At 43.3% G+C, this 18,764-nt stretch overlaps 1 protein-coding gene across 1 annotated transcript in view; it reads right to left on the bottom strand.

Moving 5' to 3' along the window:
* The window catches only part of schip1 (schwannomin interacting protein 1), a 136,603-nt gene extending 118,591 nt beyond the window's left edge, over positions 1-18,012 (bottom strand). Inside the window, exons 1-3 of the mRNA XM_030777600.1 lie at positions 17,948-18,012; positions 16,809-16,889; positions 15,502-15,640 (exon numbers count right to left, since the gene is read on the bottom strand). Coding sequence (XP_030633460.1) covers positions 15,502-15,640; positions 16,809-16,889; positions 17,948-17,985 — 258 coding nt within the window. The 5' untranslated portion in view covers positions 17,986-18,012. The remainder of the gene's footprint in view (positions 1-15,501; positions 15,641-16,808; positions 16,890-17,947) is intronic.
* Between the last annotated feature and the right edge of the window lie 752 nt (positions 18,013-18,764).

Here is an 18,764-nt window from a genome sequence, read left to right as displayed (position 1 = left end):
GTGAGTGTTAGTGTTACTGTGTGTGTATATGCTGCAGGCTTCACAGGACAGGTGGGCACACACTCACACGCACACTCATTTACACACGCACACACTCACGCACACACACATTTACACACATACACACACATGCGTTTCAGCAGCAGGGCGAGGTCATTGATCTATATCGTAATGCTGGACTCCATGATCGATGAGTGAGAGTCTTCCTGGTCTTCCTCAACTAGAAAGGAGAAACAGCTTTAATATCCGTCCAGAGATAAGGATTTTTTTCTCTCAGACAGATCAGAGAGAAGCTGAAGTCTCTCAGATGGCCTCATACCAGTACACAGGGCCAGACTTTCCTCAACCAGTCACTCTTATTAGATGTATACAGATAGATGGACGCTGCAGATCCAGATAAATGGGTTCATCGCCGGCCTTAACGTGAGCTCTAAATGGGTTAGAGCAGAAGTCGGCATCAAATAGATGGGGGGGGGCTCTGCTTGGTTGGCGACATGATAGGTTTGGCTCTCAGACGGTTTGATCCAAATACACCCATACACACAGAGGGTGAATTCTGATGAAAAAAAAGCTAAGAGTTGGAAAGAGTGATTTATGCACAGGTCTTTTATGCCTTTTATCGCATATTCGTGATAGATGTGAGAAGTGACCACGGAGCGAGACAAAGTGATAGAAAAAGTATACCGAAAACGGGGACTTTTACAGGTTTCCTAAGAGTAAATTAGTGTCAAACAGCAGCGAGCGATGGCAAATTGGAAAATAAAACGCCTGTTTAATCACAGAAATCGTATCTCTAAATCATTCCTCGCTGCCCTGTATTAACCTTTTCTCTTGTGTGCTGTAGACGGATCCATATTAGTCTATTCCGAGAGGAGTCAGTCTGAGGCATCCAATCAAATGAGCCACAGAATCTAATTCCCCTGTGATGATCCTCCTTCTTCCTACATTAATTATAATGGATTCATTTCAGCCCAGATGTGATAGCTACAGTCTGATGGCATGGGAACTATCAGTCATAATTAGAGGTCTCTGAAGATATGGTGCAAAAACTGATTGGCTAGAGTATGTAAGGGAGGGAAGGAAATGTTCTGGAATATTCCAATGGTTCAACGGCCTGTAACGCCCGTGATGAGATGACCTGATGTATGTTTGACATTAAGTCTGACTATTTTGGGATTGGTCGTGGTTTAATCTTAGCTGTAAAGAAAGAGGAGCTAAAATCACCTTAGTGGGACCAAAATACAGATGTACGTTTATTCTGGAGCTGTAAAATAAACAATATTTTAATAGGTGTCTAAGGGCTCCTTCTTGTTTAAAAGCTAAGAGTGAAGTCCTCCAGCTAGGCGTTAAGGTTAGCCCCTTTTAAACATTGCCTCAAATGTTATCTAAACAGCGTGTCTGACATTGAGTTGCGACGCTTGTCTAGCCAGGCCTGTCAGATGGTTAGACTCTTTATTCTCCTTAACATGAATCTTCTCTCCCTGCTCCCCCTGCTCCTATCACCTCCTTTTTGCGCCGTTTAAACACCTCATCTTCAAATTTATATCCTCCCCGTTGTCTTCCTTCGACAACAACCCCAACCCTTCGACAGCAGCCCCCACCCCACCCCACCCCCCCAGACACAAGCTCTTCCCAGCCTGGCTTTCTCATCCCTCCGTTCATCCCTTATCTAACTCCCTCGCTCCATCTATCTATCACTCTCTCTATTTCTCCTGCACCTCTTGCCGGCCACAAAACATTCTGATTTACTCTCGCCCACCCAAAACACAGATGTTGGATTAGTTTGGTTGAACATGCTCAATCTCCTGCAGCAGTCTGGGAGATTATTTGAACTTGCAAGGGGAAAAAGAAAAAAAAAAATTCCCCATTCCATTCTACTCCCGTGGCAACCACTTCATTTCCCCCCCCCCCTCAACTCTTCTCTATCTCGTTTTTTTTCCTAATCTTGTTTTCTCTCTACACCATTTTCTTCTTCTCTCTCTCTCTCTCTCTCTCTCTTCTGTTCTCCTCCTCCCATTTCTCTTTTTAACGGGTCTGTCCATTCTTTCTCTCATCTCCCCGTGCTGCTTTGTGATCTCCTCTGTTCTCTGACTGTGCTTGCTGTAAGAAGGCATGAAAACTGTAGTGACAATGCAAGGACAGAGATGAAAGGGACGCGCCACGCTACCGGCCCGGCTACAAGGTTATGAAAATATTTTAACTGGATTCTCTGCCTCAGTCATAAGCTCCACTGTACGAACACAGAGGCAGTAATAGATGAATAAGATCACGGTGCATCGCTGGGAGACCTCCATTATGGAGACTTGACAGCCGTTCCATTTTGGTATCTGAGAGAGATCAAATGCAGTGTCATAGCTAAATAGATGAGAAACGAAAAACATCGATCAAAATCAAGATTCATAAGTGTTCTTCTCAGATAGCAGAGACTCGAGTTTCAGAACACAGTGCAGGTCTAGTGATACTGTGAGTATAGCCGCTTTAAGATGTTCACAACTGCACACATCTATGCGTTACATAGCAGGTGTTTTGCATTTCTTCCATGGTTTCTCGGAACACTCTGGAAAAGCCACCTTCGAAAGTGTCACTCGGTACGCCAGAGAGACTGCACAAAACCATTGAAAACACGTAGAAACAAACACATAACTGTATAATGGAGTCCCAGTATAGACTCACAGTGTTTTTCATTAAATCTATGCAAACGGTTGGTGCCTGCATTTCGATAAGTAGGGCTGAGCGAAATGAGTTTTGCCTTTATCGGTTTCAGGAGCACCAGGGAGTGAGTGATCAGAGCTTTGGATTTAGACTGAAGGTGACGGCTCTCTTTGACCTGCAGGCAGACGGTCACTGGAGGTGATGAATCTGCCCATGAAGATAACATGACCACGTCAATTATCCTTGAGCCAACTCGCCCGCACGCGCGCGCGCACACATACACACACACACACACACACGCATCCAATGGAATCCATAGGAGGAACTGCGATAACACCAGTCATTGTCCTGGTGCCCGGTGCGATACACAGCTTGTGTTATCTGGGCTTGAGTGTTTCCACAGAAGGGAGAGCAAAACCTGACATTGACAGAGGTGCTGCTGCTGACAGATAGGCCGGTGACAGACCGAATGACCTTTCCCTTGGCGACCATAGGACCATACCACTCAAGATAGGGTCCCGATACCCTTTCACTTCAAGCGATGCGTCTGACTACAAAAGGAACGACTCGCGTGACGCGATCTTGAAAGTTCTCTATTCAGTCCTTGAATGGGTTTACGGATGATTGAGTGTTTGTCAATAAGACTTGGACAAAGGTATTGCTGAGATTAGAGGTTCACCAAGACTTTTCAAAGGAAAATGAGCGCTTTCTCTTTGTCGGCTTATATGAATAGCTCTGTTAACGGTGATAACATCATAAGTCGATGTAGAGAACTGCTGTGATATATATATATATAAATACATAAAGCCAGACCAGTGTGTGATCCCAGTGCCAGAATTCCTGTCAAAGTTCAAAACTTTGACATCTCTAGCGGGTTGAACCCTCTTGTGTGAATGACACTATTCTCCAACTCTACAGTAGAATTGCTCCTCTCCTCTCCTCTCCTCTCCTCTCTCCTCTCCTCTCCTTTCTTCTCCTCTCCATGTGGCAGGCAGCATGATTATGGCTTGAGAAATGGAGATGTCAATGGAACAAACCCAGAGCTTTCCGCCGTATTGAAAACACCCTCTGTTGGTGTGGGAATTAGGGTGCATTTGTAAATAAGTTAGCGAGAGCCAGTGCTCCGGGCTCTTGCTCTGTCTGTCATGAGCCATGAATCTTGGTTAACTTGAGTTATCTGACAATGTAGATAGAACATCCACCGGTCTGCTCACTGCCAACTAATGAAGTCTCTCTCTTTCTTTCTCTCTCTCTCTCTCTCTTTCACAGCGGGCAGTGTTGTGAATTATATATGCAGAGAATGTCCTTGCGTACGTGCCAGCAGTTGTAGAAGCACATTATTGAATTTGTAGAAGACTTTAAAACACATGCAAATGAGAGGTGCAGAATTGAACAACATTAGACAAAATGATTCATGATTGGCGACATGAATGCATTAACTGTATAGCCTACCCAGAGTCATTTCCATACTCCACTTCTCCAAAGGGAGACAGAAGCAATCTGCAGACTGCGGAAATTACCAGATCAAATATTAATCCAGCGAAGACGACCAAAATAGTCCGTGGTCTGTATGGGAGGCGATAAATTAATAAGGGATACTGTAAAGTGCCTTTCGACATCTTATACAATTCCATCTGACAAGACTCTATAGAATATGAATCATAAACAATAACATATACAGGCGCCACGGAAATGTTTGATCTTCTCGACTCCGTGAACAGCATAACAAAGAAAAATTAAGATTCATTGGAACGAGCATAATTAGAATAAACTATTTTTTGGGGGGGAGGGGGTGGGGGTGGGGGTGGGGGTGGCGGTGGGGGTGGTGAAATCATTGAAGAACAAAAAAAGAAAAAAGTTAGCAGAAGAACTTAAGTTCACGAACTCAAGAACTAAGACAGAGAATGCTAAATGTGGAGGTTATACCGCAGAATGAATACTGCAAGAGCTCAGAGAAAAATGCACACACACAGAGAGAGATAGGATTTATGAACAACAACGAAAAACCACTATCATCTATCATACATCAGTCAAGGGTGGGCTTCCTGTCACACATACATAAACAGACTAATGCAACCACATCAAAGCAGAGACAAAAGTACCATCCTTTACTCTGAGACACAGACACTCACACACACACACACACACACACACACACTCTCTCTCTCACACACACAGACACACACACACACTCTCTCTCTCACACACACAGACACACACACACACACACACAAACACACACTCTCTCTCTCTCTCTCTCTCTCACACACACAGACACACACACAAAGAAGAAAATGGAAGCCTCAGGGGGGCTGTCATACCCCCACCGTCTGATATTTTGTTTCTGCGGCGTTGTGGAGATCTCTTACCTTAGGGATTTCCTCTCTAGGCACGTCGGGGGCTGCTTGAACAAATATCTCATATATCTGAATATAAACTAATTACCGCACTGTGCAATCCAGCTTTATAAGCCCAATCCACACTAGCACTTCATTCTGTTCTTCCACACTTAGCTCACTCTCAGTTTGCCGTTTCTCAAATATCCTCAAACCCCTCTGAAATTCCACGTGTGTCTGAAGTTCAGAATTACACACACACACAAACACACACACACACACACACACACACGCACGCACACACACGCTCCTGCCTCCTGCTTGTCACCCTAGTTGTCCCCAGATGCTTTATCACACGAGTTGGTCGCAGTGCAGTGTGGGTAAAGTTAGCTGACTGCGCGAGGCCTGAGTTCATGACTCGTGTAGGAGGAATGCTGTTCTGTAATACTCATTATCAGAGAACCGGGGTGAAGCGCGCTGAACTTACGCTACGGCGCTTTAGGCTGTGTGAAGTGTTGGGGGGTGACAGGCTGAGCGAGTCCCGCGTCTCTCTGATCTCCCTGAGGGGAAAGGCGGGTTACCCAAGCCCTGCTCCTCTCCCTGACTCCTTTCTCCTCTCTGTCAGATGTGTGTGTGAGAGTGTGTAAACCGCGTACACTCCCTCACATCTCGACGCGCCACCGATGAGCCTGACAGGAGAAGAGTGGGGCAAAAGTACTAGAGGAGTGTGGGTGTGTATGTGCATGTATATGTGTGTGTGAGTGTATGTGAGTGTGTGAGTGTGTGTGTGTGTGTGTGAGAGAGAGAGAGAGAGAGAGAGAGAGAGAGAGACATAGAAAGGGAAAGAGAAAGAAAATGTGACTGTGTATGTTTGTGAGCAAGTGATTCACGCTTTCTATCCATCTCAAGTCCCGATAAACTTAAAAGATAAAAAGATAAGATAAACTTAAGGACAAACATAATTTAAACAAATCACAAATATCTAAAATGGCAGGCCAAGCCCTGTCTAATGACAAAAACAGGAATCATGATTTCATTCTCCAGAGGTTGGAAGTAGCAACCCCCCCCCCCCCCCCCCCCCCACCCCACCAGATACAAACACACACACACACGCACACACACCACTCATATGACCGAATGACAGACCTTGCCTGTGAATATGAGTCTGGCTTTTAACTTTCAAGAGCGTCAGAAGTCGGCATAAAAGCCACTAAAAACAAGTACTTCAAAAGCGCACACCATAACTGCCATAGAAACAGATACAATCGGACGAAACCTCTACCAAGTCCAAATATAGTCAGTTTGTCTACGCAGATAAACAATCCATCAGCATGAATCAGCGGCTCCTGGGAATGAAGTCCATTTTTAATGATAGTAGTATTTTATACAATAAATAAACAAAGAAATGTATTATCATCGAAGGTCTTGTATTTTGATGAGATGTAAGCTGTTTGTTTTACCATTCGACTTAAACAAGAATTCATTAGGAGACGAGAAAGCATTACAAGAATCACAGAGCACAGTGTAAAAAAGATGAATATTTCTGCTTATGCTGTGAGCAGACGATTCTCTTTAGCTTTTCTCCTTTTGTCCCATCCCTTTCCATTTATGTCCGTATAAATAATCAAATTTCTCGTGAGACAGTTGTGTTTGAAAGGAAGAAAAAAAAAGAAAAAAGAAAAAAAAAACAACAGAGTGACGGAGCCTACTGAATCTTTTCATTAATCAGAAATCATTTCATTTTCCCTCCAAAGCAAAGACCACTCCCCGGGGAAGGCGCTTTTTTTTCTTTTTCTTTTTTTTTCTTCGCCCTAATCTCCTTTGTCCGATACGCTGTATTCATTTTCCTGCATGTTTTTCCCTGGATTTTGGAACTCCATAAATGCCAAACCAATAAAGCGAGAAGCCAAATCCTTTTTCAGCCACTTACAGGGACAGACTGGAGGTTCAGTATTTAAATTAAGTCAGTGCAGACATCAAACACACACACACACACACACACACACACAGAGAGAGAGAGAGAGAGAGAGAGAGAGAGAGAGAGAGGGAGAAGAGTATTTGTAAAAACGAAGAACAGTTGGCTGCACTGTAATTATAATGGAAGTGCTTTGCTTACACTTGTTTAGACATTTGATAAGAGCTGAAACTGACATGTAGAACTACATTCTTGTACAGAAAGAAAGTTAAAATGAAACATGGATAAATATTTAACTGGACAAAAATATCATCCAAAAAGATGGATGTAATTGAGACAATGAGAAAATGATGAAGAATTTGCACAGAGAAGCGTGTGCAAGTTGTGCGTGCGTGTGTGTGTGTTTGTGTGTGTGTGTGTGTGTGTGTGTATGTGAGAGAGAGACAGAGACAGAGAGGCTGTTGCTAGGTAATGGAGAAAAAACCCAAAGAATTTGCTCAGAATGAAATGAACGTGAGGAACTGTGGATAATTTCTGGATATTCTGTGGCCTTAAGCCCTTTAAGTCTGTAAATTCCTCCCCAGCCAATACTGTTAGAATGGCCACTCTGTCTGATTAACAGAATCTCCATGTTTATTTCTGTCAGTCCACATGTCCTCCCACTATGAGTACAGCATCCAAAAAGCGCTCTGTGTTTCACTCACACACACACACACACACACACACACACACACACACACACACACTCAGAAGACTGGGGGATTTGTAAGAAATATGAAACCCAGAAACTAAAGATAGAGATAGCCTTAGAGGTTCCTCACACAGTAGCATTGTTGACTTTCCAAATAGTGAGGCTGACGCTGCTGCAGACCACTTGAATGGGGAATGAACTTGCCGATAAATGATCTTGTCATCTCCCCTTCTAAAAATATTCCGAATTTGTTCGACAATCAGTCTGTCACTGGAATGTTAGCCGCGTTAGATTAAGGTTACTTTCTTCTCTGAAAGCGAAACGCGCGGGTTAATCTGAGCTAACGTTATTTTTTTTTGTTTTGTTTTGTTTTTTGCTGCACTCTCTAGGCTTCTTCCACTCTATAGGTAAGACTGCTGTGTCTTTGGCCTTCCCCCACTCAGACTGGCTACACCTACACACCAGTCCCGTGAATAATTCAACGCGAAAAAAGAGCTGCAGAACACGAACAGACTTTAGCATAGGCTGTTAAACGAGAATGAACCCACTGCCCTCCCTCCCTCCCTCCCTCCCTCCCTCCCTCTCTCTCTCCCTCCCTTCCTCTCTCTCTCCCTCCCTCTCTCCCTCTCTCACTCTTAAATCTGGTGTATGGTGTCTACCTAAATCATAGTGTGCACTAACGGACCGGGGGGTGGGGTGGGGGGGTGCCTGCTCAGACACGCACACACAGGCGTAACGCGCTAACACAATGATGGCATTCAGGTACAAACCACAGCCGTCTCTAAAAGCCTTCTCTCTTTATGGTGGTTGTCTGATAGAGGGAAGAGGAGGGAAAGCAGGAGAGAGAGAGAGAGAGAGAGAGAGAGAATGCTGTCTCGTGGGTATAGGGGGGGTTCAGTATAGTCTGTGTTAATGACCTTAAGAGAAAAAGGTTTTTGTTTGGGAGGTAGTAGGCCTCACAGATAACCTGTTCTTCTCTTAGTGACAAAATCAGGAAGAAGAAAGTGGTTATTAGTTGGAGCTGCTGGTGATGTGTGACTTCTTAAAATGCAATGATTAAAATAATGATGACGCTGAAAGATTTTTTTTTAAAACACAATTTTACACATGCAGTTAAGTAAAAGGACTGATTAAACGACCACAGGAAGGTTAATGCATCATGGGCAATGAAAAAAAAACCCAACAAAAAACATAGGACTTTCTCATCAGTAATCTGTATAGATCCATAAGATCTATTATGGATTGTTTTTTCATCGTTAACAAGAGTGGATCTATAAATTGCTGTTCTTTTGCCGTAATTATAGACTCTGTCATGTGTCTGCCACAACTTACATGTTGTTTAAGCAAAAATGTGTGTGTGTGTGTGTGCATGTGTGTGTGTGTGCCTGTGCGCTCATGTGCTCTGTGTATGCGAGTATGTGAGATGTATCCAAAGTCATAGATATTACAGTGAACACAACTGTTCCTTCTCCCATTAATAAAACATTGCCGGCAGCCACTGTAAAAGGAGTCACACAGAAACTCATCTCTCATTGCACTGTGGAACGTGATGGAGTTTTAGCACATCCCATGATAGGCGTTGTCCCTGGCGACCAGTGCCTGATCTCCTCCCACATGGCTCCCTTGGTAACTGTCACCCACGGAAACGACCGAGCATTCCAGACGAAGAGCGCTGGAGTCTCCGGTGAAGATGATTCATTGAAAGTGAAGTGATGAAATATGAAATTAATAAGTATTTTATGCCTGCCAAAGTGTCCAGGATAGCTCTCTATTCTCCCGTGCCTCTCCCTCCCTAACTCCCTCCATCTCTTGTTCAAATATGTATATCACACAGTGTTCAGGGATCCCTGGTCACTCCAGCTGTCTGTGAATTGAAACACACTGGAAAGTTACATAAACATCATATCCAAGAGAGAATTCAAACCAAAAGAGTATTTTAACCGTTTAGTGAATAATTCTTTGAAGCAGACGATGTAAGGACATGACTGAATATCTGTAAAATCTCTAACCTCCTTTTCTCTTACTCAGTTTGCCTGTCTCAGTTTATGTTCTCCACAAGGAAAAATCAAGTGAGTGTGTTTTCATCAGTAACCGGTAGCCTGTTCTTAAAAACCAATTACATGCAAAGAGAACCAGCCAAAAAGTCACCAAAAAACGGCTGTGCAACATCATTGAAACGTATAAGGGAATACTCTGAGCCCCCCCCCCCCCCCCCCCCCCCCCCCTTTTGTCCACGCCCTGCGGTATCTGAAAGATTTCCTTTGCTTACAGCTCAGTTTCTTTCTCTCTCTCTCTTTTTTTTTGATCAATACAACACTTAAAGAAGACAATTCTATTCATAATCATATTAATCTGCATGCCTTTTATATCAACAGCATCCTCAGTCAGACTTTAATGATCAATTAGAGATGTCGCCCGGTGATGGGGAATCGATAGGAACCGCAGCGGGCGCTGTCGTCAGAGACCCCGGGGCACGGAGAGTCATTACCTTCCAGAGAGAAAACCAGGAGAAAAAAAAATCTACAGCCTCATTCCAGAATCTGACGTAATGCCAAAGCTTCTAAATAGTTTATGTGAATGTCATGAAATTAAAAGACAGAGAAAGAGATAGAAAAAGACGGCTAGGGAGAGAGAGACAGAGAGAGAGAGAGAGAGAGAGAGAGAAGGAGAGAGTGGATGAAAGAGAAAGAGAAAGAGAAAGAGAGAGAGAGAGAGAGAGAGAGAGAGAGAGAGAGAGAGAGGATGAAACAGAGTAAATCAAAGAGTTTCTCAACTGAACCCTGCTGCTTTTATCTAAGCTTTCCTTGCACTTTTAATTAGCACACAAATGATAATGGACAATTATCAGACTTGGGTGGGGGGTTTGGGGCGGGGGGGCTGGTAAAGACACGCAAGCTTCACCTGGAGTTTCTCAGCACAAACAGTGCAGGTCAGAGTCAGGAACTGCACAGAGGCATGGCGCAATGGTGACCTCTAGTGGAGAGTCAAAAGAGCAGGAACCTTCTGAAAGAGACAATTGCAGCCTATTTCTCAGTGAGAGGACTTGCCTTCATAATGCCTCTATAATCCTCCTACACATGAAATTAACAGCTGCTGTTTGGTCACTTAGAGGAAAAACTGGACGTGAATTTTTTGTGCTCGTGATTACATGCATAATCACTGATGTACTAAAAACTAGTAAACTAGTATGAACTTAAGAATTTAACTTGTACCTCAAAAGCAAGAAATAAAGATTAGAAATGACATCCTGTGAAAGTAGCAACACAACTTTGGCTCAGTGAGTTTGTGGGAGGAGATACATATTGTAGACGTGATTATTCAATGGTATTACTAAGAAAGAATGTTTGTGCGTGTTTGTTCACAGTAACATGCCTATATACCCACTGATGCCTACAAGAGGCACAGGCATGCGCACGCACACACACACACACACACACACACACACACACACACACACACACACACACACACACATTTACAGACACAATTTATGGATTTATGGTAAACTATCATATAACCAGTTCTCACCACATCTTGCTGTTAATTGAAATTGCTTTAATTCCTAAAACTTATTATAAAATTGAAAACTTAATTTAAATGAGAAACTATAGAGATCGCTAAATAAAACATTTATTTCAATCAAAACAGTTCTAATTCTATTGCTATCATGCATGCCAAGACACAACAACAAAGCATTGAACTAATAACTTCTACGTAACCATAAATGACAAGCTGAATTGTGGGAAGTGGGTATTCATTTCCATATCCTTACATTGATTTAGCCTAATTACCATACATTACCGTGAAGCCTGGCATTGTATTGAAAAGAGCCGGAGGGGACTGGGGAAAGAGGTAGGATTAAGCAAAGCTGCTCAGTGGATGCAGTCAAATTATTCGCTGTTACTGAATGACAGCATGATTAAGTGAACAAAAGATTCAAGAGAATTCAAAATAGCTGCACACACCCCTTCAGTGTAAACTTTACAAGACTAACTCAAGTCACTAGCGCCAGAGTTATAATTACTGATGTATAGAGATAAAAGATAAAAACTTAAAGTTGTTCTGACCACCTGTAATATTCGTATACTGTAATTACCTGTCAATGATGTGATTATGTTGCTAAAAGGGAACTGGCACCCGCAGATCCATGAGAAATCTCAGCTAGCATACGATAGAGTAAGTAGGAGCTATTGCTTTTCTGCAGTGTATCCATACGCTAAATACGAAAATAAATACTAGCACTCCCAATTCTCCCTTGTCTGCGGGAGCACAATGTGAGTTAGTTTGACCTGGATTTGGAAGGTAGCGGGTACGAGCGTGCGTGTTACTGTTCAAAAGGGTGAGATGAGGACAAGTTTTAAAGTGTGTCAGAAAAATGCGTTCGAAAATTCCCGTAACGAATGCGCAATACTGTCGAGCTATTAATAGGAACCTTACAAACCCAAAACGGCTTCATAAATAAACATTAGACAACACAATTGTGTCGAGAGACAGAAAGGTGTGTTAAAGGTGAGATGGAAACCAGCAAACTGGATCACTGTTTTCTGCGTCTTATTAATGCGGCATTCGCAATCAACAATAAAAAAATCGACAAATGACCAGTCGTAGATCATGTCAATGTCAGACCGCTTGTTAAATCACATCAATACTCATTCAGTCGTTCAGTACAAATCAGTCTATTACGTCTAACCTCTGAGAAACGCGCCTAAACAGTGACTTGTAGTGCAACATCACTCTCTAGAGGACAGTTTGTGTCAGTACACAAAATACCACCAAGGTTCAGAAATGTATAGCACCAATCAACTCAAATAAAAACGGACACTAATTCAGAGCAAAAGATTCAAAGGACAAAGCACATCTTTCACTCTCTACACATTTCAAACGTTGCAAAAACAATAAACTTAGGCATCCTATTATTAAATATCCATCACAACCCAGTAAACTTTTCAGTTCAACAATCAATTTTTCCATCAGATTGCTTTTCCAAAAAAGCTGTGTCCAATTCTATGAAGCGAAAGATCGATCATTTCTTGTCACGTTCCGTTTTATGACTGATCATGAAACGTCGTTTATCGGAATACCGTGATATGACATCAGCTTTATGGAGTAAGAAAACTGTCTGCTGATTCATGAGAGAGGATTGGCCGGGTGGCGGGGGGTGTGGACTCTTTGTTTTTTGGTCCTTTTTAATGAAAACAATCATTTCTGCTTCCCTCACCGGAGCCAATAGGGGCTTAGGGATTTATAAGGCCATAAAAAAGTAAATGGAAGTTTCTTTAAGTGCGATAATTCAGCGGGCCTCAGCGGAGGTTGCCGACGGCTACTATGGACGATTAATGCATAGTAATAATGATTTAGGACTTTGGAGAGCCTGTGTGAGCCACTGAACGTCCTTGATGCGCTCACTCTTTTTTATTCTCTCCTCTAATATCAGATGAAAAGTAGTCTCAGCTCGTCCCTCTGTATCTGTAGCCCAAAAATATACATGTATTTCAAAGGTACAAATTTCACTATTGGGGTTAGAATGGAGAACAAGATCGAGAGCTCTTCTGAAAGAAAAAAGATTCCCCTTATTCTCTATGGATTCAAAGGCATGACAAGTGCTACACACACACACACACACACACACACACACACACACACTCTCTCTCACACACACAAGCACACACCCATACACCAACACACACACACACACACACACACACACCGAAAAACGGCCACATACAGAGAGCTAGAGGGATGGCACGGTGGGTTTTCGTCAGAGATGGATATCATGGCACAAAGGTTACAAATTCAATCAACGGGGGAGACAGCAGAACCATCCCTGCACTCTGAAAATACGCTGGCTCTTGTTTGTAAATAGGATGGGCCTTGTAGACGGCCGAGGACATACTGCTGGCACAACAGAAAGCAGTGGCATTTGAAATTCAAACGGGGCCTTCACGTCAGTGTATCATAAAAGAGTGATGATGGTGATGAAGGAGGAGGGTCAGAAGAAATGAGGAGAAAAGTGGCAGTAAAGACAGTAATGAAATACAATGCCACGGCATACCCAGAGGAGAAGGAAAGGTCAGGGGAAAAAATGAAGTGTGTGTGTGTGTGTGTGTGTGTGTGTATGTGTGTGTGCGTGTGTGTGTGCGTGTGTGTGCGTGTGTGTGTGCGTGTGTGTGCGTGTGTGTGTACACTACACAAGTACAACTGTAATGTCACATCTTGGTTTGTAGATGTGCATACAAAGTTAAAGAGATATAATCTAGCCATCTCCCTCTCTCTCTCTCTCTCGCTCTCTCTCTCTCAGGAGATCAAAAAAGGTAGTCAGCGGCTCTTAGTCACTGAGCTCAGCAATACTGAACCATCCCAGAGGGTGTGCGTGCGCGTGTGTGTGTGTTTGTGTGTTCATGTGTGTGGTGTACGAGAGTATGTCTATACATACAGTCCCCAACCCCCCAACAATTCCATCTCCTCTTCTCCTATGACATCATCGCCATGGCTAATACACTCCCATAAGACTGTGAAGGGAGATACTCTTACAAAGGATGTGCTTGTGGACAAAAGAAATCAGGAATTACACCTTGAGCTAAGTCATAATACTCTAGTTGGCCTGTGTCTGAAGCAAATGATCCAGCTCTCTGTTACTTGACCATAGCACATAGTTTTTGAACACAACAATTAAACACAACAAGTGTCACATACATTGTCATAATATAACTACTGCCATCCATATTCACGCTACTGTCCACTCTGCAGCCCATCAAAACCTATTTATATTTCATTGTACAAAAACTAATCTTGCTAGATTTTACTCTCTCTCTCCCTCTCTCTCTCTCTCTCTCTCTCTCTCTCTCTCTCTCTCGCTCTCTTACACACACACGCACAAAACCCAGAAACAGATAATAGACATTAACTCTGCAGATCCTCCTTTGTAGATGTAAGTCTATTGAACAGAGCAGATAGGGCTGCTTGAGTGGCTTTCGTGCGTTCTAATCCTTTTCATTCAAGGGGGCAGAGACACAGTGACCGCTTATAATATGCAGTGATGCTCGTCCATTAGAGAGGCCAATGGGAGAGGGGGCTTATGGAGAAACTGCTGAGGCGTTCAGAGAGAGCCATCCCCTCGTCCTGAGTACCGGACCCTGGCTCACAAGCTCCTCCACACCCACTCAGTTCTGACTCAGTTCTGAGACCCCCCTCCCTCCAAATCAGTCTGAGAATAACCAGGACAAATCTATTGCTTTAGTCTTCTGGGTGGGACATGCAGTTTAGTCTAGGGCTGCCAAATGCCTTATTGCTGCTGTCTTGACCTGTGCTGGGTGGACAGAATCATGAGCCATCTTAAACAAGACCGGAAGGTTCTGGATTGATCAGAGTATTTAGATTGCCTTGTGTGGAGTTTATAACGTGACCCTAGGTAAGTTTTCAATGACACAGAAGGAACAATGAAACCTGACCTTTCCTACATAATTTCTCCGGGTGAAGTGAGAGATTAGTACCGCTTAGGAGGGTAAAGACAGTAGAACCAACATGAGAGACAACAACGTCAGACAAACCGCGTCAAACTGAAAACCGAACCTGAATCTGTCAGCCTAGCCAAATCACCTTAAATCTCTGCTCATGCATCACTACGGTTTGAAGCACGGTGATCGACATGAATTAACACAGACAACCCGACCGTCAGTTCGCCCGTGTTTAATTAACACTGAGAATGCATAGACGCCCACGCAGATTCATACATAGTCTTGGTATCAATTAAACACTGGCAAAATCGCTCATGCTGGATGTGTTCTCTCGGCTCTAATGAGAAAAGCCGGAACACTTCCGTCCCAGTAGGTCCAAACGAGGAGAAACACAAGAGCAGCAACGGCACGGCCCAGCAGAGCCGCAGCGGAGAGAGAGGGGGCGGGACTTACTGGGGTGCTGCCGTCCGATAGGGTGGTCATGCTGATGGACGTGCTCATCTTGTCAGAGGAGGAGAGGGAAGGAGGAGAGGGACTCCTCTTCTCCAGGATATCCTGTCTGTGCTGGTAGTCTCGCCAGGCGCGTTGAATGCTGCCAATCAAAAGGAAAAAAAAAAAGCATTAGTTCTGATCGGTGCTGGAGCTTTGCATTTAAAATTGTAAAATGTCTCACTGCATTCTAGTGATATGATCTGCATTCTGGTGATATGATCTGCATTCTAGTGATATGATCTGCATTCTGGTGATATGATCTGCATTCTGGGGATATGATCTGCATTCTGGGGATATGATCTGCATTCTGGTGATATGGTCATTGTAAGTGCCTTTTAACAACTGTTGAGACTGTGGCAGCTTTAACTCTGAACTCATTGTATCTACAATATCACTGCCATTACAACAAAAAGAATCATCAACATCAGACCAAACAGACTCACTGTTCGTCTTTAATGTGGACTCATATATAGGTTATCAGGTGTCTAAGAGGAAGAGAACCGACACCGTGTTAGCTCCGTACGCTCATTATAACGATATGTTCATTAGAATCACACACAGGGCCACGCTCAGAGGCAGAAGCACGTGATGCCGTGAACGCCGTCACCGGGCCCTCTGCTTTATTTGGGACGTGAGCGAACAGATCCTGCTGGTGGCAGTGCAGAGGTGACTGCGTGTTATGTTTCTCCTCTCCCTCTCCCTCTCCCTCTCTCTCTCTCTCTCTCCTTCCCTGCAGGATCTAACGTAAGCACAGCTGAATTCATCTCTCCCGGTGGACTTTGGCTCACACATTGTGCCGTACTGTCTGTTATAGCTATTTGTCTAAGTGAAATTGATGTTCCAATCGAATTATTTCTGGATGGCAATGATGCAGCCATTTATACAGCATAGTAGCATATACTCACACATTAGTGCCTGTATATACTAATAAGAGGGCTCAATATATACATATATACACACACACACACACACACACACAAATAAATAAATAAATACATACATACATACATAAATGCACTATGTATAATAATACACTTGTTGTATGTTTCCAACACTTATGTGTACACACACATTAAACTATCAAAATGACAGAGTGAGAGTTAGAGAGAGAAGGAGAAAGGAATGGAGAGGAGAAGAGAGGAGAGGAGGGGAGACACATACATACACACGTACATACACACACACACACACACACACACTCACAGATACTCTCAGACACAGATGAACATGAATACTAGCTTCAAACAAGAAGTATGTTGCCGACTCACATCAACACCTTGGACTCCAGAGGGGGCATGTTGACAGGTATATGAGCAATGTTATTCTCCACATCAGTGGTCATCTGATGACTGAGAGAATGAAAGAAAGAAAGAGAGAGAGAGAGAGAGAGAGAGAGAGAGAGAGTCTCTGACAGACCGTAACAGTCTGAGACATAACCATTTTCTTTTACCGTGAAGTTGGGTTTCTTGTTCCTTTTCCCATTCCGAATTCTATTACCCATATGTCCCTGTCCAATAGAATCCGTTTTTTCCCCTATGCTGACAGAATCAATGTGATTCTATTCCAGCTGTATTTACATATGCCCTGACACGTGATTGTGATTTGTTGTTACCAAAGATAAAGCAATAATGGTTTTTTTTCTTCATCTGCGTAACATATCCCATTATAAAGTTACATACAGTACCAGCAAACACAAATGTAACACTCAAGTAGATGACTAAACAAAAACCAAATTGAACAAACAAATCATTAAATGCACCTGACAAATATTTCAAATCATTAAATGCACCTGACACATATTTCACATTTTTAAAAGTACGTCCTTACATTTTTTTTGCATTGAAGCTAAAAACAGAGATTTCCACAGGAAGTATCTCATCTGGTACTTCTGGTATCTCATGACTGTTTAGAGTAGCGGTGTGTGTGTGTGTGTGTGTGTGTGTGTGTGTGTGGGTGCATGAGTCTGTACGTATGTGTGTGTGTATGTGTTTGTGTGTGTGTGTGTATGCATGTGTGTGTGCGTGCGTGCGTGCGTATGAGCCTGTGTGTGTGTGTGTGTGTGTGTGTGTGCATGAGTGTGTATGTATGTGTGTGTGTGTGTGTGTGTGCGTGTATGTATGTGTGCGTGCGTGCGTGCGTATGAGCCTGTGTGTGTGTGTGTGCGTGTGTGTGTGTGAGAGAGAGAGAGAGAGGCATTTAGTTGTTATCTGTAATGAAACAGCAGTGTCAGTGTGGACCACAGGGGAAAACACTCTCAATGCAACGGTGAGTATACTCCATCCCGCTCAAGGACATATACAAACACTGTGCCTATTTATGTGCGCACGTGCAGGTGAGTGAGTGTGTATGTGTGCATGATGAGTGCGTGTGTTTGTGTGCGTGTCAGTGAGTGGTGGTGTTAACTCACTTTTGCAGTTGGTATCTCCCATCATTCACATGTTTCATGCTCTGAAGCGCTCTCAGCTCCTCCTGTGGAAGACAGGCAAAAACAGAGAGGATGCTAAAGACACAGAAAGAGAGAGAGAAAGAGAGAGTACATTATGCGTACAACTTAAATACGAGAAAAAAAGACAGAATATCCTCCACTGAGATAGAGGGGTTTGAGCAGTGGGTTTCAGGCTTAAGGAGAGAGCTATAGTTATGAGCCCAGGGCTGACTGCAGGGAGACAGTGTAGTTTGGCATTTCATTGCCTTTTGATGTTCTTTATGAGTTAAGTCTCAAAGTACATGTCTAAAAAACTCCAGTCAGCATTTTATCAAACTTGCCCTGAGAGAGGGCGTGAGAGAGAGAGAGAGAGAGGAAGAGAGATGGGGGGAAAAAAGACAGAAAATAAAGGAGAGGAGAAGAGAGGACAGAAGAGGAGAAGGGATAACGCATACATTTACGTAACCACAAATTTTATATTCAAACTACTTCATTCGAATTTCATCAATTTGTCAAATCACTCTGAAATGAACACAGCTTTGCACATACATCAATTTGTACATCAATTATGTCTCCACGCAGTTTTTCCGCGTGGAAGATTAAGATGCAAAATTAACAGCAAAACGCATTCTTTACGCCACCCACCCCTTCACCTCCTCCCTCTCTCTCTCTCTCTCTCTCTCTCTCTCTCCTCCACTCCTCCCACGTTCCCCTGTGGGGTGAGAGAGTAAGCCCTCCACTCTAATGACGCGCCTCAGGTTTAATAATTCCCTGTAATAAGGGTAGACTTGGCCTGCAT

Source organism: Chanos chanos, chromosome 6, assembly GCF_902362185.1.
Source record: "Chanos chanos chromosome 6, fChaCha1.1, whole genome shotgun sequence".
Taxonomy (NCBI): Eukaryota; Metazoa; Chordata; class Actinopteri; order Gonorynchiformes; family Chanidae; genus Chanos; species Chanos chanos.
Note: the sequence above shows the minus strand (reverse complement) of the source record. Positions and strands in the feature narration are given on the sequence as shown.